General features: G+C 36.2%; 1 protein-coding gene across 4 annotated transcripts in view; it reads left to right on the top strand.

Annotated features, from left to right (window-relative positions):
* LOC137394630 (uncharacterized) overlaps positions 1-22,267 on the top strand; it is a 31,348-nt gene that overhangs the window by 5,354 nt on the left and 3,727 nt on the right. For 2 of the 4 annotated variants that reach the window (XM_068081379.1, XM_068081378.1), the window contains exons 2-12: positions 4,939-5,072; positions 8,318-8,440; positions 8,594-8,702; positions 8,818-8,917; positions 9,308-9,395; positions 13,652-13,731; positions 16,334-16,433; positions 16,872-16,956; positions 17,056-17,155; positions 17,328-17,415; positions 22,095-22,174. In XM_068081379.1, the coding sequence (XP_067937480.1) occupies positions 8,318-8,440; positions 8,594-8,702; positions 8,818-8,917; positions 9,308-9,395; positions 13,652-13,731; positions 16,334-16,433; positions 16,872-16,956; positions 17,056-17,155; positions 17,328-17,415; positions 22,095-22,174 (953 nt within the window). In that variant the 5' untranslated portion in view covers positions 4,939-5,072. Of the gene's footprint in view, positions 1-4,938; positions 5,073-7,842; positions 8,120-8,317; positions 8,441-8,593; positions 8,703-8,817; positions 8,918-9,307; positions 9,396-13,651; positions 13,732-16,333; positions 16,434-16,871; positions 16,957-17,055; positions 17,156-17,327; positions 17,416-22,094; positions 22,175-22,267 lie in introns of those variants that run through there. The other 2 variants (XM_068081380.1, XM_068081381.1) reach the window with 2 other exon arrangements.

The following is a 22,267-nucleotide window of genomic DNA, read 5'->3' as shown; positions in this document are numbered from 1 at the left end:
ATAATGATAAGACAGATTAATAAGACAAATGATAAGACAGATAATGATAAAACAAATAATGATAAAATGAATGATGACAAAATGAATAATGATGATAAAATGAATAATGGTGATAAAATGAAAGGTGAAAAATGAACAAAGATCAAATGAATCAACACAAGAATGATTGATGATAGAACAAATGGTGATAGGCTTGTTTTATGATAGTTAGATAATGTACTCCTTCCCAACTTGTTTTAACTTGGGAAAATATGGAATTGAGTTACATGTATTATATTTCTATTTTGTAGGATTATTATAGTGAGGTATTCTTTACAGGATGTATACGGATTTAAATGAGCAGATGAATTGAACGATAATGTTTATTAAACCATGTTACAAAAAAAGAAGAGTTGTGTCTTGAACCACAGTACAAACGAAACCAGTAAATAGTGAACTACACTATTTCAACATTATAACGTTACATAATGTTAGATAATGCTACATCTCCCTTTACATTCGGGTAGACAAATATTTTAACATGAATGAACTATTTATGATTGTCACAAACGGGCAAGACTTTCCTGACTCACGTTACAAATCAAGTCTTTGAGTTGGCGGGTGGTTACGCTTACTACGATGGATGGGTTCTACCGGTTTGGAGTCAGAAGTGGCTGGGGTGTTCAGTTAGTAGGGTGTTGATGGGGTAATCGGGATGAGGTCACGGTTATTGCGACATAATATTTTGTCTCTAGATTTAATGTTATATGAGCATCCAAGTAATGGTTGGGTAACGGTTTCGGTTCGGTCGAGATCTGGTAGATAGATTGGGTCGTCAACGCGTAGACTGGGTTTCGTTCTGGCATTGTGACTGTCGTCATGATTCCGCTTCATGTTTTCCTTATAAATGAGTTCGCAGAGAGCTACGTCAGCATGATCAGCGAGCTTCGGTTGTAATGTTGAAGGGTGGATAGGTAAGTTTGTTCGTAGTCGTCTACTCATGAGCAGTTCTGCTCTGAATTTCCCATTTCTGATTGGGGTGTTACGGTATGCCAATAGACCTAAATACAGATCTTCAGCTTTCTTCAGAATGTTCTTAATAGACTGAACGATGCTCTCGGCCTCGCCGTTCACTTGGGGATGATGTAGCGAGCTTGTTACGTGTGTGAAGTCATAGAGTTGGGCGACTTCATTGAATGTCTGGCTACTGTATTGTGGACCATTGTCAGAAACAAGAATATCTGGTATTCCATGGCGAGTAAAGATATACTTCAAATGGGTTATAGTCGTTCGCGAATCTGTTGAGTCGAGTTTGGCAATATCTATGTATTTAGAACAGTAGTCAGTAAGAAGAATGAATATTCATGGCCTTTCCAGTGGAAGAGATCGGACGCTACTTGCTGCCAGGGTTGATCAGGGTAGACGGTTGGTAATAGTGGTTCCGTTGTTTTAGGTAGGTGTTTCTGGCAAATGATTTGATCATTTCAGCTATAGGCAGTCCTGGCCATAAAATTCATTGTCGGGCTTTCTCGGAATTTCTCAATATTGAGGTGACCATTGTGAAGTCGTCTCATCATGTCAATGCGGTCAGAGATGGGTATTACAAGTCAGTTATCTTTCAATACTAAACCATCAACGAGATATAGGTCATTTCGAGCTTTCCAGTATGGTTTGAGGGCGGTATCTGATAAATACATCGACCATCCGTTCCATTCGATTGTTGAGTTTTTAGTTGTTGTAGGCGATTTTCTGTAATAGGTAGTTGAGTAATGTCAGTTATCGCGCTAACTTTGATGGCTTAGGACAATTTAACATTTTCATCGGTTGGTACTCCTACTGGTTGTCAAGATGATGAGTCTGCTACATAATTCGTTTTCCCAGCGATGTGGACAGTAGTGAACGGGTATTTCATAGTACGTAGGCGTTGACGTTGTATACTGATGGTCAGATCATTGACGGTTTTGAAGTTGAATATTGGGACTAGAAGTTTTATGGTCTTTTTCGGTCGTAACGTCATGATGGCCCAAAATGAACATTTCGGATTTGCTACAAGTGAAGTGTCACGTGAGAAAAATATATAGATAATAAAATAATATATTTAATTAATATATTTAAATTGTATATGAATATTTGGGAAATAATGTCTTTATATTAATAAATAGTGGTGTACAGAGCTACAGCTTTGTCACTGGAGAAAATTTAATAATATTTTATAAATATATATAATTATTTAACTATAAATCAAGGTTTAAAATTTAATAAAATGCAACTTATAAATGCACTCGTGTTTTTTGGTGGTTCTATATAATGTTGTGTAAAGTAGCACTCCTGTCTGATTTTCTCACGTAACAAATAAATTTTTCGAACTGGCAAAGTGGCTCTTTTTGCCAGGCAATGAAAATATATTCTCTATATCAATCAACTGTGGAGGGGTCCTACCACACAAAGTTGTCATCAGAATAGTCACTTTTAAAATCACTATCGTCACTTTTAAAATCACTCGCCTTTTTCAAGTTGGTAACCAAAACAACCTCTTTCTTCACATTCGTTATTTTAATACAAATATCCATTCTGGTGGCACTGGGTTGCGTTAAAAACCTGAAACTTGCTCAGTTTGAACTTCTGCTAACCAAAAGCATGGCTCAACCAGCGACCTTCACAAACTTATTAGTGATGTTTGGGAGCGTTGCTGATTACTCCGCGAAGAGTGACAGCCGTCTTAGGTTTTTAGGGCTACATTTCTTGTACTGAAAATAGACCGAGATTGTCTTTAATAATCACTGTCAGTCACAGACTTGGAAACGGATTTGCTGTCAATGTCGTGGCATTTCATTGCTGTTTACTTTAATTATTTGGCAGTCTATAAATGCTGGGCCAGATGCTTCAAACCAAAACTAGTGAAGTTTCGGTTGAACGTGTTAATTTATGGACAAATAATAAGTTAGTAAAGGTACGGCTACACGTAACAAACTTTTCGTTGGTCCTAACCAAAATCACGAAATGATTGAAACACAGATTTATTCTGCGCTGCTAGAATCGTGCTAGCGAGCACGATTCCAGCAGCTTTTGCAATTAGTATAGTCCAAGGGACGTATAATGACACACAATAAAAGTATAAGTGCAATTCAACATAATACACACGATGCAACTGCTTAGATTGTGTTATTGTATGTATTTATTGTTTGGACGCTATAGCTACAAATTGTTTATTTTTTAATTATATTTTCTTTTTAGCAGCAAGTTTTGTGGTAGAAAATGTTGCCATCTTTAGCACAATCAAGTCGGTTGCATCGTATTTACTATCGTGAATTTCCGTAATATTTTTCTTGCGTGTCGCATTCTGTTTTCGGACTACATATATCTTAAAATTTGCTAGAGTCGTGCTCGCTCACCAACAATAGTGCAATTTAAACAGTTACATCGTGTGTTCTATGTTGAATTGCTTTCGTAATTTTATTGTGTGTCACAATACATGTCTTGGACTATTAACTAATTGCTAAAGCTGCTAGAATCGTGCTCGCTAATAATTTGTTTAATCCGTTAAAAGCGTTTCGTCGACGAACTCGGTGGGCATGCACAGCTCAAATAGTTTTGTGAATTTCGACCAATTACTTCTGCGTTTTTCCTGATTTCGGCCAGAACTCAGAACCAACGAAAAATTTGTTACGTGTAGCCGTACCTTTAATAATCCTACTTAAACAATCATCGTCACCTCGTCACCTACATTGATAAATGGTCGTCTCGTCTGTCACTTTTTAAGTATCCCTGTCGTCGGGTCGTCAGAATCGTCACAAAACATGGGAGGACCCCAACTGTCAAATCAATCCTGCGAATTTGTGTATGATCTGTTAGACACTTTATAATTCTGACACAAGTTGTCTTCTCCTGAATGTTTGTGTACTTATCTCTCAGTAGTTGTCTTGCCTCACTTGGGCACCGCTGTCTGTTCTTCTGTAGTATGAGTATAATTAGCCACTGTTTTATTACCAGTATATAGCCTATCTTGGGCGTCAATTTCAAATGCTGGTTGGAAACTCAAATATCGTCGTCGTATCAATAATAGATTGGCCTATCTCAGGCTTCGATATAAAGTATATTTATCAATAACAAGCCCCACTTGGGCATAAAACGAATGAAGAAAATCGTTCAAATAGTTCGTAGTATAATAAATGTATATCTCATCAAAATGAGCGATAAAATATGTCCTCAGAAACGTACAAGTATTATCGTAGTATTCAGCCAAATTGCCTTATCTCCTCGAGGTAAAACAGTAGTAAAAGGGGTATATAATTTCACCCATGTAGCCTCCCTGGCCCGCTCTCTCTGGCCTGTCCTGCATGTCCTCAATCACTTTCGGAGGCTCCTTATATACAAGCCATCTGAGAATAACAACTTTTAATTGGCTTCTTGTCAGCATTTTGCAAACTTTGTGCAATTGCTGACTGGGCATATCGCAACAGATCAGCTGTGGTGGAGCGTCTGAGCTCATCTTTTTGGGAAGCCCATGATGTTTGAAAAACTTAGCCAATTTTTTGAGTGAGGAATTTATAAAAGTGTTTCTGTGTCTTTTGTTTTTAGCTTTAAAAATCTAGAAAAATTCTGGAGTATGTATTTTGCTCCATTCTTTTTATTACTATAAATGTCATATTTTTAAAAAAATTGGTTCCAGCTGTGAAAATTATCAAAGCTTATTTTTTAGAGGCTCTGCTTGCTGCTAGAAGCCAGCTCCTTGGGAAATTCCATGATTAAATGGAATCCCATGGAGACATAGTTGAAAGGACTATTTTTCATGAGTTTGATAGTTTCTGAGGACTGCTTTGACATTGCCAGTGTATAATAAAACAAAAATTAGCATAAAACATAAAATTTAAAAGTAAAAGCATAAAATACAAAGATTAAAGTGTAAGCTTAAATCATGCAGTTATTGTTTATGTAACACACTCAATCTTTTCGTTGTAGCTCGGGGATGTACGCATGGAGGCTCTCTTCTACTCTGTACTGGCTCTTTATAGGATTGGACGACTGCTCAGCTCTCACGTCTCTCCTTCCGATGTTTATGCAATATTCTGATGAATTGTGTTGAATCTGAATAAGTATATAAATAAATGTATATATTATGGTGAGATACAGTGCTTTTTGTGTTTGTCATTACCACACCGATGACACTAAAGATTTGTCATTATTCGGCTTGAAGTCAGTTCTTGGTTTGTGTCTGGTTTCTATCGCTTCTGGTATTATGTTGATTATTCCTGCGTTTCACTATATCTACCATACTAACAGTCGTTGCTCTCTCAATGTTCTGTGCTTGTTGTGCGGCGTCAGAATGTCTACATATACCTACCGCTTCATCTGGTGTGAGGTTTGCTTCGGATTGTGATTTTTCAGATAGCCGGTCGTCAGTTACTCCTACAACTAAACTGTCTCGAATTAGCTCTTCTCGCAATGCTCCATACGTGCAGTATTCGGCCTGGTGGTATAATCGATTGATATATACATCTACATTGTCAGACCCTTGGGACAGTTTGTTAAACTTAGCTTTTCCTACTATAGTGTTAGTGCATATTCCAGAGTATTTATCAAAGGCTTGTAAGACATTGTCATGTGTGTCCTCTGTAATACCTCTAGAGGATAATGTCCTCAGCCTGCTCTCCAATGTATGGATCAGTGTGTTCAGTTGTTCTCTTTCAGGCTGATTTCCTAGCCTATTGGCCTCCCTGTACCTTGACCATTTTGATTTCTACCTAGACCACTGGCCAGAATCAGAGAAATCGAACGGATCTGGAGGATTCAGTCTGAGTGCAGAGAATTGCTCTATTAATTGTTGGGGAGCGGCTGCTGCTTCTTCCTCCTCATCCCTCATTACTATGAGTTCTTTACTTCGCTGCCATCATGTAGGATTATTATAGTGAGGTATTATTTACAGGATGTATACAGATTTAAATGAGCAGATGAATTGAATGGTAATGTTTATTAAGACATGTTACAAAAAAAGAAGAGTTGTGCCCTGAACCACAATACAGACGAAACCAGTAAATAGTGAACTACACTATTCCAACAGTATAACATTATGATAATGCTACATATTTGATCCAAACTGAACTGCAATTTTACAAGGAATTAATATGTTTGTTCGATTCCACTGAGTAGAAACTATTTGCTATGCATACTTGCTATGCATGCTATGAATCTCAAAGTTTGTATAAATGTGTTTCAGTTTGTCTAGCTATAGCTACTAAAATTTAGGAATGAAATATTCGTTTCATGCTGGGTTTGATCTCGGAACCTCCAATTTGCCAGGCTAATATCTTAATAATTAATCTACACGAGCTTGATGGTTTCATTGGGTGATATATGTCATTACGTGGGTGAAAATACTAACGCTCTCCATTATGACGCAACGTCATTTTATGCTTGCTCTCACAGCTCTTATTAGTAAGAGCCATAGTTAATTAGCTTACTCAAATTAGCCATTGGCAATGTGCCAGGCTAATGACAGGTGACAAGAAACTTCATAATCTGCTTATAACCATAATAATGCTTGTTTAAATAGGATTTGATTTGCAAGAAAATGTGCAATGCATGACCTTTTAGTATATTTGCAGTCACGTAATGAAAAGTAGTGGTGAATTCAATAAAATATTAAATGTTAGTTTCACTACAAGTTGTAAACTTCACGAAACAGCAAACTATTGCGCTATTAATATACTACTATCAATTGATTTGAGTTTTAACTGTAAAAATAGTTGATAGATCATTAACTGCTATTATTAAGCATTGATGTTGTCAAATTGCAAACAGACATGTTCATGTATTAAAGTATGCAACATTCTGTAGGAAAGCAGTTCTTTTAATTATTAAACTAGTTGCATTTTCTGTATCAGGCAAAGTATCAGGCAAAGCCAGTGATGCTTTTGGCATGCTTCAGCAGGGCCTTTAAAAGAACAAGCATGTCTCAGTCAGTGTTAAGTGTACCGAGCAAGGGTTCTGTCAGCTCTCTTATATGGTACAGAGAAATGGTCAATATATCAAGCTGATATACCAAGATGATTTGTCAAGTTCAAGCAAAGAAACTACATGCTGTAATGATGAGACGCGTGAGGGAAATCATGAACATCAAGTGGCAGGGCAAAATCACAAATGTAGAAATCTTAAAACAGGCAGGCCTACCATCAATGGCTGACATCCTTATTAAAAAAAGTCTGAGATTATTGTGCCATGTCCACAGAATGTAACAAGACCGACTTTCATGTCAGCTATTATACTCGCAGCTATGTGATAGTAAGAAAAATTTAGAAAAGCTTAAATTTTGCTATAAAGATGTATCTAAGAAGAATCTAAAATAAAGGCAGATCAATACAAACTTGTAGCAGATGGCTGCTTGTAATCTAGCTGATTGGAGATCTGTTATCAAATATAAGCCACAACCATAAACAGCCTTAGCTGCTAAGCATTACTATCTCTCTATACATTCATAAACTCACAAAAACCATTTATTGCTATTTGTTCATTATTTACACTGTAGCTAAATTTTAAAAAGTTTGCATTCTGTAATCCACCGAGGCATGTTGACAGCCTAGTCAACTGATAATATGGAGTTGTGTGCTTTTGCATCTTCAGACGACTTGACTAATTATTATTCAGTCGGTCGTCCAGAGCTGCAAACAAATTCGCTCGTAATCGAGTTTTTAGAAGGCTACCTATTATACTCCCAAGTGTATAACTTTTGTTTTTAATTTATCACTGCTCATCAATTTTTATAACGGTTTACTAAAGCGAAAAACCATAATATTATTGCTCGCTCTTCAGTTTTAGATGTTTTCTTTTTATATAACCGATTGTTGTGTTTTGCTTTGAGACTATAAATATTATCGAGCTTTTTTGGAATCGCTAATGAGCGGACCACAGGCTCTCCACAAACAGACGACACGCTGTAACTAAAATAAGATGTGCTTTACAAATTAACTCAAACAATTCTTCAGGCTCGCTCGTTCCACTCAAGATACATACATAAGTTGACACTAGAATAACATCATACCACTACAAGTTGAGAATACAACATCGACTATACCATCACAAGATTTGGTGCTAAGCTAGTGCTACGCCGGTGCCTACATTGTCTCGACTACGATAACGCTCCTCCGTATGCACCGATTTACTAGAGCTTGTTTTCACACAGATTTTGCATTTTACTTAACATAGCTTTGCATTTAACTGCTTATTTATGTATAATTATTAATAACAAATGTTTGCTTATCGTGTTTTGCGATATAATATCGGAGTGTATTGTAGAACTCATGTTTTTACATTTAAGTTTTACACGCTACACTTTTTGTTATAGATGACTAATATAACGGAAAGGGATACCCCAGCTTTTTTCTTTGGGGGATGCAAGCTGTGCATGGAATGTGAATATAAAGGCTCTATGGATACAGAATGTTGTAATCATCAACTGCTAAATCATGTCAGTGAAACCTTCATAGCGTAAAACCCAGTCTTTAGATAAACATTTTAATACATAGATATGGGGTTTCTCACGTTCATAACTACAGAAAATCTAGAGAATTTTGAATAGCCAAATTATTTACTATCTTGCTATAGCTACCGGTACTTGCAGACATTGCTGCAATTCTGCAACGAATGTCCGTGTGATGCATTTTGCTCAAACGAATTCACTCCTAGATGCTCTGAATGTGGCCACCATTGCTCATCTCACTGCTCTGGTGGTATGTTATGCTTTTATTGTTTTTGTCATCTCAAGTCTATCAATGGAGTAATTGCATAAAATTTGCTGGCAGTGGAAGCTGGAAAATTAATTATTCTTGCAAAAATGTGTTGTAGTTTCATTAGAAGAGGAGATCATACAAGAATGGGTGTTGAGGGGCATGACACAGAATGAGATGACCAGAGAATATAAGAATGTATTCATCAAACGAATATGGTGAGCATTTTAATTGTGCAGCTACTTATAGATCTGCACTTTATCGGCGCACCTGACAATCTCTCAAAGCACACTTGACTACCAGAATACTAGCATATATAATAGAGCTACCCCTATTCGTCATTTCCTCCTTCAAGTGTGGCAGGAGAGAAAACGATATCTTTAAGGCTAACTTTGAGATTCCTGTTGTTCAAATCGAATTTGAGAACTCGCATAGTTTGACGCTTTACATTATATAGTTTTTACGTGAAATGAAATGAGTTTAAATTCAAACCCTGGCTTCGGACAGACGGACACAGCTTTAATGATAGTAAAGATTAGCTTTTACATCTGCGCGTTTGTAGTGTCATCGTTATGGTTTAGTCGCTTCAAGCTATCTGTGATTTATAGTAGAGCAACGCTTCGTGGCAAACTTGCTGCTATGGGGTTGGCGCGAGACAAAGTTTACTCTGATGAGAAACTGCTGGAGGCCATCAAAGTAAGCATTGAACGATAGAGAAGGCTATTTCTATAGGAATAAACTATGACTAATACGATAAGCCCATCTTATAATTAAACCTTTACAACCGTAAGTTGGTGCTTTTCTATTTTATAAGAGCAACAATAGCGAGTTCAATTTGTTATCATACAGTCAGTGACATTGCCTATACAATGTAGTTTAAACTCTTACACTCCTTACATACTTGTATAGTAGACTCGAGGTATCACAATCATTGGCTTACTTCCTATCGACTGTTTTTTATAATCATTGACATTGTATAGTGTAAGAACCCGATGACCTTGGCTAAGGTTTCAGTGTTTTTTCTCATTACTGCGGGTAAAGACTTTAACACTCTACTGAATACATCAGCTGCCGCTTGCCTTCTTCAATGCCGAGTCATTTCTAACATCATCACCATAATTATTCTTCGTTCATATTACATTTGAGACGAACCTATCGCAGCAAATATTTTTACGAATATGTCTACTGCTCGCTTCCACGACTCTCCGTTATTGTCTGTGACTTCATTTACACTCTTTTATGCTTTGAAACTACATGAAACTGTAAATGATAGTTTTCCTGCAGACTTCAGCTGCTCTGACCAGTATCAGGTTTTTATTCCATACTAGCAGTAAGAATCTATAAGTTACTAGCGTCTATATGTTACTAGCGTCTATAAATTACTAGCGTCTATAAGTTACTAGCGTCTATAAGTTACTAGCGTCTATAAGTTACTAGCCTCTTTCAGTTACTAGCCTCTCTAAGTTACTAGCGTCTATAAGTTACTCTCATGTGTAGTTAGCTACATTTGCATAGTTACAGAAATTAGTTTATTCGTCCTAAAATAGACATTACTACAATAAAAATTTACATCACAAGTTTGCAGCACAACGCTTGGGTTTCAGGTTACAATGTTAATGTTCCTAGCCAATTCGCAGGCGAAGTCAGACTTTTTGTGTGGTTTATGTTCGTATGCATAGCTTTCCGTAAAACCTCTATTTAAACGTCCTGGCGCTATGTTTTTCAACCCTATATACATTCAATATATATATATATATTCAAGAACAAGTGACGTAAACAAACTATACTTATAAATAAGTTATAATACATGCAAAAAAATTAACAATTTTTAAACAAAAAATATTTTCTGCGTTTGCTTGGCCAGTTGCGTTCTGATTGTTGTTTACGATGAAACGAACATTTTCTGGCTGTTCAATACCTTTCACAATGTCTTCCGACCTCAACTCTTTTGCACTGCTGAACTTGTCGATGTTAGCGTCAAAACAATTTTTTTTAGCTGAGTAGAACTTTTACGCGTTGCATTTTGCACAATGATTAACTTTTAGCCCCATGGGCACAAAGCACCACTTTTTTAGCATAAAACTAGTTGTTCATATACCATCATAAATGTAAACCATTTTTCACATACGTCTAAGTATCAAGACTGCGTTAAACAAGGAACTAATATTAAGGTGAAAACACACTTGGCGATATTTAGTGCGGTATCGTTCTGTGTGGCACTAATCTGCGCTAGAACTCGCTCAGCGAGCTAATGCACAGCGATAACGCTAGACATTCTCTATCACAACTTTATCGCTAGCGAGATGCATTTCGATTGGTTGGTTTTTTCCAGAATGCAACTTTTTGGCAGGTAATTATTTCTTATCGATGTTCACCAACGTACAACAGCAACATTTTGCTATTTTCTTACGATTGGAACATTAGAACAAACACTGAATAGTTCATAAATTTAATAAAAGCCCTCCCACCTAATCCTGTACAACATAACACACAAAAATTACAAAAAGCCCAGTTGAAAACCGACATTTAAAGCTAATCATTGCGCAGGTTGACCATCTTGAGAATGGTAAATATTTAATATATTAAATATAAAAAAACTACTATAAAGTAAACTATATATAAAAATCGTAAAATTTTACTGTTAAAATGCAAGAATCGATTTTTCTTATGGCTTCTTTTAATGTACAATCTAGAGATGCCCCGATTCTAAATTCGCCAGCCGATTCAGATACCGATCCGATATACCGATCCTAATTGAAAAATAATCCGATTCAGATACCGATTCAGATCTTTTGTGTTGCATAGATAGTAGCTCATTTTATTATGCAAATACAAACATAATGCAAAGAAAACATGAATATTATTGTATTTAATTGTTTGCATTTATGGAAAAAATATATACATATTCATACCGTGCATGTAGTAACAAAACAGTCCATGTTTCTTGTAATTTGTAAATAAAGGTAATTACTGTTAGTGGTACAGTTCTATCTGTGATAACGAAGTCCCTCTTCTATTGTTGGATGAACTGCTGTGCCTGTACAAGTTTAGAGCAAATCAATGTTTCTTTTAACCGTTAGTGATTCAATTATCTCAGTAAGACGTCTCTTTTCTTCCATCATTATCAATGTAGCCAAGCGTACTGAAGAGGGATTCCCTTGCAACAGATGTTGGAGGACAGGCTACATACCGATATGCCACTGGGGTTACCGTTTTTTGTACAATACAAACGATTCATTGTATCGTCAGGATCAAGAGAGTGATAGATAACTTTATGCGTCGACTGTTTAAATTACTTTCGTAATGCTAGTAAATAGAAATATTACACTGCGTTCTTGTTTCCCATTTTTGTTATCTTGTTTGTGATTGCTTGCAATAAAACCTATCGCTGTAATCGGGAAATACCACACTTTTTGTTTACGTTCTGGCTAAAAAGTTTCCTTCGCTGTGTTGATCAGGCTATAGACATGAAATAAATTGTGTGGCAGGCCTGAAATTCATTAAGTAAAAGTAAGAAGCTTACAGCTGATTATTTTTTATTAGTATAGCAGGCTAAAATACAGTTTTCTGCTAAATGGTTGATCTGTAAAAAGTATCGGAAGGTTCAGATTTTTTAAGAAAAGATCGGCCGATACCGATTCAGATACTTGACACTCATATCGGCACCGATTCCGATACCAAAATCGGGGCAACTCTAGTACAATCTGTGAAAGTGAGATAGGCCTAATAATAAAAGCGGAAGTTGTTTGCGTCGTTGCCTGGACGACGCCATATTGACTTACCTAAATTTATTAACAACTCCGAAGAAACTAATGATGCAGAATTTTATTGGCAGTTTGTGAGCGTGTCCACGTTATCGTCTGCTGGTGAATCGCTCAAGTGTGTTTAGGCACACGCCAGCGATATTTCTGTGCTCCTCATGACGTCCGCGATAAAATCACCTAGTGTGTTTAGACCTTGAGCCTGATCTGTGGTGCTGCTTTCAAAGTTTTAACGAAAAAAAACCGAAAGCCTCGAAGTTTGACAACGAGAGAATTAATTGTTGTTGATGTGATCAAGTCATTATTAGTGGAGTTTTATGAACACTTTTCTACTGATCACTTGCTATTATGAGTTAATAATTATCAAAAAAATGTCAAAGTGGCAGTCAAACGGAGGTAGCGTTCAAATAGAGGGTGGCGCTCTATTTTTCAACCCTTTTCCTATCCTTAGTTTTTTCGTGGCGTCATTCTATGAGTGCGGGGCTGTGAATTATCGTGGTCCGCCATCTTTGTATACAACTTTTACCATTAGAAACACGAAACTTCTGCAATCAATTTTGCGAACGACGCTGGTGTTCGCAATTTTGTTCAGCCACACGAAACACTTTTTTTTAGAGAATCCTGATATAAACACTAAAAATACTATTCCATAGTGTAAAGTGACCGAGAATGACGATTGTATGTCTACAAATATGGCGCCATTTCCACGGACAAGCGCATATGCAGACTAATTGATTATATGTTAAAAAAATGATGAATAGTGACAGTCAAATGAGGGTGGCGTTCAAATAAAGGTGGCGTTCAATTAGAGGCTTTACCGTATGTTAAATAATACTCCAGTTGTCATGTTTTAAGCATGGTGACTTTGGCAACATTCTACGCAACCTACCACCTGCAAGCACTTTTCTTTTATAAGAAACAAGCGGATGATATTTCTCATTAGATGGTTCATGTTATAAAATGAGTTACTTTTGGTCAATCATGTAATTCTCCTGCCATGTGCAAAGTTTGCACCATTGACTTTCTGTAGTAGTTGTGTTAGCCTAAGTTCTAAGATTATTAATGCAGGACTTTAGTTTGCGCAGTCACTGAGATAATCACAATGAATTAGAGATCTTATATTAAGCATTTGTAAGTTTTTTGAAAAACTCAACTCATTGATCTCTTCTATATTCCTTCTGCGCTTTGCAGGTTGAGATCTCTCTAGGAATTGTAAAATATCCCAGGCTTCACAAAGCGCTGCGTGTCAAACACAAACTGTTTGTAAGCAGGTATGCTTTGCTTGTGTCCTCTTATGCTCTCAACTGTACTTGTTCAGGGTTTGCTCTAGCTGAGCACATCTTCATGGACTTCATAGAACTTCTGAACTGTACAATACATGTACTTGTACTTGTTTGCACTCACATAATCTCAAACAGCACTCATACGTCTCTAGCGTAGCCGTCAGTAAAAAATCATTTTTATAAGCATTTGTAGCAGTTACTTTCTAAATGAAATTAGATGCAAGTACTTTAAATCACTGCAAGAGGAGACGATGCTATTTACTAGTTAGAATTGCTCCCATATAGTACAACAGAATGTGTAGATACTGTCATACCTTGCTCTAAAACGTTTCTGATCTTGACCAAAATGGATTTTGACCAGAAAATTCGAAACTTTTGTATTTCAGACTTCCACATCAGCACTTCAGACCAAAACTTGGACTTTCTACCAGAATATGTTTTTTATGTTATAATCGGTAGAAATAGATGACAAAAATTTTTTCGTCTGTGTTTTTTATTTCACATGAACTTTGCTAGGATACGTTACTGGACTGTTTTACTGGAATATTTTAGACTTTAACCTTATCACTGGCATTCGCTACTTGATTGCTTATGCCAAAATGGATGAAAATAAATCATGAAATATTTGTTTTTTTAATTATTAAAATAAATCACAGACTGTTTCTACACTTTTATTTATCGTATACAGCGCACAAGACGCTGTGTAAATGAAGCAAAGGTATGACCTGCAACAGATACAGTAGTACTGTACATTCCTACACTTATCCCAGTTTATTAATAGATTTTATGTGGCAATCACTATATTGTACATATTACCTGTTCTCACTTTGTGCACAATTTACAGTGTAAAATATTGAAAAATACTTTAAAAAGGTTATTTTCACTTCTTGGAACAGATCAGAATTATTTGCAGTAAGATTTGTAATTAGAAAATATTTTCCAATTTTGAGCAATTAAGTAGCTTTTTGAACAGCTTTCTGGATTGCATTATGATCAAAAACTGAGGTTTTACTATCTTATATTTCTAATGCCCAAATAAGCTATAACATTTGATACACCAGTAAAGCTCTAATTGTTTTTGCGCGTGAAAGTAAGCTTTGCAGAAAAGCAGCAGCGCCTGAATGCTACGATTCGATTAAAGCTAATCTTTGCTGTTTTCTGGCTGTTATGGTTGGAGTGCTAAAGCTATTAGCAATGATAGTACATGTATGTAGGTATGTAGAGCTACAGTGATGGATTTGATGATTCTAGTGGGCGTTAGTGAAGACACACTATCCACTCGAACATAAAGATTATAAAACTATTAGGATCAATTATTAGACGTTTTTCTCTGAAAAACTGCCAAACAGTCTGCTAGTTTTAAATAAGCATTTCATTATACATGTACATTACTTGTTAGGTTCACATCGCTTGTTAGGGTCACATCGCTTGTTAGGTTCATATAGCTTGTTAGGTTCATATCGCTTGTTAAGTTTGCATCGCTTGTTAGGTTCATATCGCTTTTTAGGTTTGCATCGCTTGTTAGGTTCATATCGCTTGTTAGGTTCACATCGCCTGTTAGGTTCGCATCGCTTGTTAGATTCACATCGCTTGTTAGGTTCGCATCGCTTGTTAGGTTCATATCGCTTGTTAGGGTCACATCACTTGTTAGGTTCACATCACTTGTTAGGTTCATATCGCTTGTTATGTTTGCATCGCTTGTTAGGTTCACATCGCTTGTTAGGTTCATATCGCTTTTTAGGCTTGCATCGCTTGTTAGGTTCATATCGCTTGTTAAGTTGACATCGCTTGTTAGATTCGCATCGCTTGTTAAGTTCGCATCGCTTGTTAGATTCACATCGCTTGTTAGATTCACATCGCTTGTTAGGTTCATATCGCTTGTTAGGTTCATATCGCTTGTTAGTTTCGCATCGCCTGTTAGGTTCGCATCGCTTGTTAGATTTGCATCACTTGTTAGGTTCGCATCGCTTGTTAGATTCACATCGCTTGTTAGATTCACATCGCTTGTTAGGTTCGCATCGCTTGTTAGGTTCGCATCGCTTGTTAGATTCACATCGCTTGTTAGATTCACATCGCTTGTTAGGTTCACATCGCTTGCTAGGTTTATATCGCTTGTTAGGTTCATATCGCTTGTTAGGTTCATATCGCCTGTTAGGTTCACATCGCTTGTTAGGTTCACATCGCTTGTTAGGTTCATATCGCTTGTTAGGTTCATATCGCTTGTTAGGTTCATATCGCTTGTTAGGTTCACATCGTTTGTTAGGTTCATATCGCTTGTTAGGTTCACATCGCTTGTTAGGTTCGCATCGCTTGTTAGGTTCGCATCACTTGTTAAGCTTGCATCGCTTGTTAGGTTCATATCGCTTGTTAGGTTTTTGCATCACTTGTTAGGTTCACATCGCTTGTTAGGTTCATATCGCTTGTTAGGTTTGCATCGCTTGTTAGGTTCATATCGCTTGTTAGGTTCGCATCGCTTGTTAGGTTCACATCGCCTGTTAGGTTCATATCGCTTGTTAGGTTTGCATCGCTTGTTAGGCTCACATCGCTTGTTAGGTTCGCATCGCTTGTTAGGTTCACTTGTTTTCTCTAGGGATCGCTTGAGGCAGCTTCTCAAGTATGAACGCCTGCTGTCTGCACAAAAGCACCTAGTAAGAGCTAGATGTAATGGGACACCCTCACTTAATCTGAATGTATGTACCGACTGGTAACATTTCAGGGTTTTGCGTGTTATATACAAATTTGTCCGTTAAAAGAGGGTTCTGTTTATGCGTACAATTATTTATCTGAAATAATTGTTAGTTTATAACATATAACATAACTGATAACATAGCCATGCTGTAACCATTATTATGTCATATGATAACATAGCCGTGCTGTAACCATTATTATGTCATATGATAACATAGCCGTGCTGTAACCATTATTATGTCATAACATTTACAGCTTGTTAATCATTTATATGTAGGTAGTTTCAAGTTCATAGTTTTGTATTAGTGACAAGATATGTTGATTTGAGAATATTGGGCTTCCATCTCAACCAATGAGTTCATTACACGAGTTTTGTTAACGTAAAATGAAATAGTGTGAAATTATCGTAACTTTCAATTCATCGCATTCATATTTTTTAGAATTCAGCCTCTGCTGACAGATTCAGCTACTCAACAGAAACACATAAGGAATTAAATGGCCTCGTTTCTGATTTACCTGTGCAGGGTTGGTTAATACTTTATATGGTTCTCTTCAACTGTGTGTGTAACTTCCTTTGCTTTCATATCATTCCTTATGAGGAGATCAAGTAATTATTTATTCTAGCGCTTTCTACGGAAGACCGTTCAGACAGATGGAGTTCAATCGGAAAGACTCTGAACCGAGTGTTAATCAACAGCTCATGTCTCTTTGAGCCTCCTCCTAGGTAATTGTTCCAGGACTTTGTATCCATATATCATTGTTGTTTTAAGAATTTTGCATCATTTTGTTCATAGTTCATGATTAGTGCAATAAGTTGATATTTAAAAGGATTTCATGATCTTACCGCAGTTACATCTATGAACTGTTTGTTTCTATTAAAATAGCAAACGTTTTAGCATGAGGAGTTTGAGAAACAAGCGTCTCACAATGGGAATAAAATGTGGAAGGTCTTGTTCAGATGACGAGGTACTTGAAGCTATAAATGTAAGTGGTAGCTGGGAAGGGCTGCTCTTACTCCCCTGCGTTGTCTTGCAATAGCATTGTAGGGTTGCTCCTTATTCTAGTTGCTGCGTTTCAAGGTTGGCATTTTGGACGAGAAAAACACTTTTTCCTAGGACAGCGGGTATATCCAGGAATGAATGGGAAAAAATGGGAAAAAGTAGTAATAAGCGGGATAGAGTAAAAAATTTAGAATTATTTTGAGAATTAGTTAACTATTTTTAATGATTTCTGCAATTCGGTGCAAACATACAGTTTATTGCTACTAGGAATAAGATGTTGTTGGAAAATACTTGCCTGGGCAGAATTGTGAGTGATTTATTAAGAAGTTAGATTAGCCAGTCTGCGAGTTCTGCTTGGGCTGAGACTTTATTAATGTGCGAACATACCTACATTTAGTTCAGATCATTTAGTTCAGATACAAATACATGTACAGCTATTTCAAGGACAATGTGGTGATCATCTTGGATCAGTTAGAAACACTGATATGTTTCACTCATTAGGCCAGCTTAATTTATGGGATGAAATATCATTTATCCAGAGCCAGATATGATTAGAAATTCTGAGTTTAGCTGGTTAGAAATGCAAGCCTGCTCATCACAATAGATCAAATTAGTTTTAAGTACCGGTGTATTGAAATTGTCTACCAGTAATTTTAGATAAAATGAAATTGTCTTTACTACTTAGTGTTACTGAGCACATATAATCCTGGTGTAACCTTGGTATAGCCCTGGTCTAACCTTGGTATAACCCTGGTATAACCCTGGTATAGCCCTGGTATAACCTTGGTATAACCTTGGTATAACCCTGGTGAAACTTTCACATCTGTAACTCAACTTTCACTGTATTAAGTATAGCTGAGTATTGAGTATGCTATAGCTATGTCAGTACAAGGCAGGCCAGATGATAGTATTTGAGCACAATTTGGAAAAATCTATATTATATTTAGAGTATATTATCTAGATTATATATTACAATATATGCATATTATTATTGGAAATAAAGTTATAAAACTGTTTTATAAAGCAATAAATTTTTACTATATTCAATTTAGCAAACTATATCTCAAGTCTCTTTTTGAAAACTAAACATTCATACTTTTTCCCAATAAACACCTTTTTCCCCAGGTAATACACTACATACATTAATACCTACATTAATACCTACATTAATACCTACACTAATGCCTACGCTAATGCCTACGCTAATACCTACACTAATACCTCCACTAATACCTCCACTAATACCTCCACTAATACCTCCACTAATACCTACACTAATACCTACACTACTACCTACGCTAATACCTACGCTAATACCTACGCTAATCCCTACACTAATACTGGTCCCACACTAATACCCACACTAATACCCACACTAATACCCACACTAATCCCTACACTAATATCTACAATAATACTGGTCCCACACTAATACCGGTAAATACCACCTGTATTTAGTATTTACCACACCTGGAACAATGTGTCGACCCTGTTGTGTTTGCGTGTTGAGATGGAATTCATCAATGCGACAGCATTACTAAAATTTGCTATACGTTTTTATTTCAAAAAGATATACATCCAATATGCATCTATTCATTTGTTAGTATTTAAAAAAGGCAAATATAAAAAATCTCAATTTAATGTTGTATGGCTGATAAATAAAATTATTCCACTGGATTTTTAGCCTGTGGTTTGTTGTAGTAATTTACACCGCTGTAGATGGGTGTTGTCACACATCATTTACATTCTGATGAAACCATGAAAATTGTTCATTAAATTCATCAGCTATCAAAATTCATTAAATAAAATTTTGTATCCGAGTGAGAAAATTTTTCTGTTTATTTTATTTTCAGTCCAAGATTCTGTTACCATGATGGCTAGCAGACCTGTATAAAGTATCTCAACTTCCAGATTTATTTAGAAATGATCAGTTGATGCCAACCCAGATACCTAACCTCTACATCAGTGCTCATACCGCTATACATACCCCATTATTGGGACATTTTATACAGTCGAGTGTTATAAAATATAAGGGAGACAGATCTAAGTTTGCCAACGCCAAACTTAGATTTGTCTCCCTTGATTTACCCTTGACAGTATGATGCATTCAAACACTGCTGACTGTATTTTACTATTGGCTACACAACACTTGTTTACTTATTTGAAGAAAAAGGAAAATTAATCTGATTTAACACTTATAACTGCTGCTTCTGCAATACCTTTCCCTATTTCATAAAAACAAGGTTAAAAATTTAATAGTAGTAAACATTACCCCCTTTCAAGGTCTGGCAATAGTAATATAATATTAGTTGTAATGATAGGACAGTATGCAATATCGATTTCCTTAGCAATTACCTGAAAAAATATTTTAATGAATATAACAAAATCAGAAAATCAAAACAAAACGGAAAATCATTTTATAACGAATATAGCAATATATGTCATAAACTAATAATATACGTGTAATAATTCTAATATATATGTAATAATACGAATATACATATGTATGTGTAATAGTTCTATTGGTAGTAGGATGTGTTTGTGAGCAGTAGTAATGCTATCTTATGGACAGTTCTATGCAGTTCTCTGATCAAAGAAAATCACATGGTAATAATTTCTTGCTTATAAGCATCATTTATTTTAGTAAGAAAATTAGATTGCTGGCTTCATAGTATTAATGATTAGTAAGTCCTGTTTATTGTTAGCCAGGCATGTGCTAGCATGCTGAAAGATTTTGAAATTTTCTGTAACATCTATTTGTAATGAAAATAAAGTCTTTGTTCGATATCCATTTTTGTGGAATAGACTGCTGCTGCATCTGCTCAACGCATCTGTAATAATCAAGTTTGGCCTTAGGTCCATCAATGGTTTCTCACTCATGGTTGTTGGTCTGCCTTGTCGCGCGCACACACTACTACACACTACTCACAGGCTACGCGTGACCTACGCTATTTTGGCTGAGATTTTTATAAATTCTTCAACATCCATTTATTCTGCTTGATGTCCAAATCATGTCTTCATTCTTAACAATCTTAATACTTACTTAATACTTATATTACATGTAAGTATTACAGTCATACCTTGACCTTCCGGGCCTCTTGTGTTGATTCTTTCGCGTTTCAAGTCAATTTCTCTTACCTAAAATAACTAAATACAAATAAATCCATTCACACCCTCTGCACAAACCACCTACAAACAAGATAATATGAATGAAAAATACGTTTTTAATTGTTGTAATTCACCGCCTATGCTCACAATGTAACAGATACATATTTAATGATTATAATCTGTAATAAAGTGTAACAATACTATGTACAGTACTGTATGGAGTTCTTTCCTTCGAGACAGACGTAGCTGCTAACGGTGGTATGAGAGAGATTTGCCGACAACTCATTCGGTATGCTACGCTTATATGATGGCAACTCATTCGGTGTGCTACATTTATATGATGGCAACACATTCAGTATGCTACATTTATGTGACGCCAACACATTCAGTATGCTACACTTATGTGACGGCAACACATTCAGTATGCTACACTTATATGACGGCAACACATTCAGTATGCTACACTTATGTGACGCCAACACATTCGGTATGCTATACTTATGTGACGACAACACATTCAGTATGCTATACTTATGTGATGACAACACATTCAGTATGCTACAATTATAACAAACATAACAATGTAACATAATATAACTAACATAACAAACTTCCAACTTGACTTAAATGACTTCCGCTTAGTAAACACACACATTTGAAAATAAGTTTTAATTTCACCCTAAACTTAATTCACATTTTGTTTTAGTTTTCATTTTTTCTATTATCTTCTGGCTTGGCTCTCTTTGCCTCCTATTTATTCACCTTCACTTTAGCCAGTTTTTGTGAAGCTTTTTCAAACTGATCTGACAAGAAAGACTGAGCGAAGCTGTTCTTGTTGGCGCCCTTTTGCATACTCCCCCATACTCAGTCATCTAGCGGCTGCATCGAAAATAGTTTTGTATGCTCATATCTCAAATTTGTTTTGTATTCCAAGGCAAAAATTTGCTCAGAATTTTTTTCATATCTCAAAGTTTTGGTATGTTGTGGCCCTTGTATGTCAAGGTATGACCCTATTGCTTGCTAGTAATCGCCTAATTGCCTCGCCTGTGTTTTAATTTGCGCAGAAAGAACTCTATATTATTTTTAAACCTGAATTGGTAGCAACTTTAGCACCGGCACTAACCATTGATTCCTCTTACTTAAAATTAGCATTTGTCACATGATCTTGAGTAGGGTCAGACGTCTCAGACTTGTTTAGACACCAGACTACTTGAGTTCGCAAGTGCAGTTTTTTAAAATTAGGCTGGTAAATTTTGAGTCAAGCTACATGTGGTTCATTTTATTTAGAAAAAATGTATTCAAAGTGTGACGCTGTTTATGGCTTTACTCAAATGAAAACAATTTTGTGGTTCTACTTCAGAAGCTGTCATTAACAAATCATTTAGTTTGGTTTACAAAGTTATAAACTGTTCGGCTTGTTGTCCATTCTGGTAGGAATTCTGGCATGTGGAGTCAGTCCATGAAACCAGTTAACAGTTGGAAGTTGTTTCTGATTCTGGGTTTGATGTACCATTTTTGGTATGTCAAGGACTTCCTTGCACCCTGTATTTTCAGCTGGAGTACACATTGGGGGTTATGGAATACGAGCGACTCTACCAAGCCTTATACATCAAACACGACATTAATATGAGCAGGTAAGTCCGACCGACAATCAGGTCTGCTACATGTTTTCTTAGGCGTCTTGACCACAGCTGCTACAAATGGTCGAAGTAGTAACAGTAACAATG

This window comes from Watersipora subatra, chromosome 4 (assembly GCF_963576615.1).
Source record: "Watersipora subatra chromosome 4, tzWatSuba1.1, whole genome shotgun sequence".
NCBI classification, from domain to species: domain Eukaryota; kingdom Metazoa; phylum Bryozoa; class Gymnolaemata; order Cheilostomatida; family Watersiporidae; genus Watersipora; species Watersipora subatra.
The sequence above is the reverse complement of the archived record's forward strand: the minus strand, read 5'-3'. Positions and strand labels throughout refer to the sequence as shown.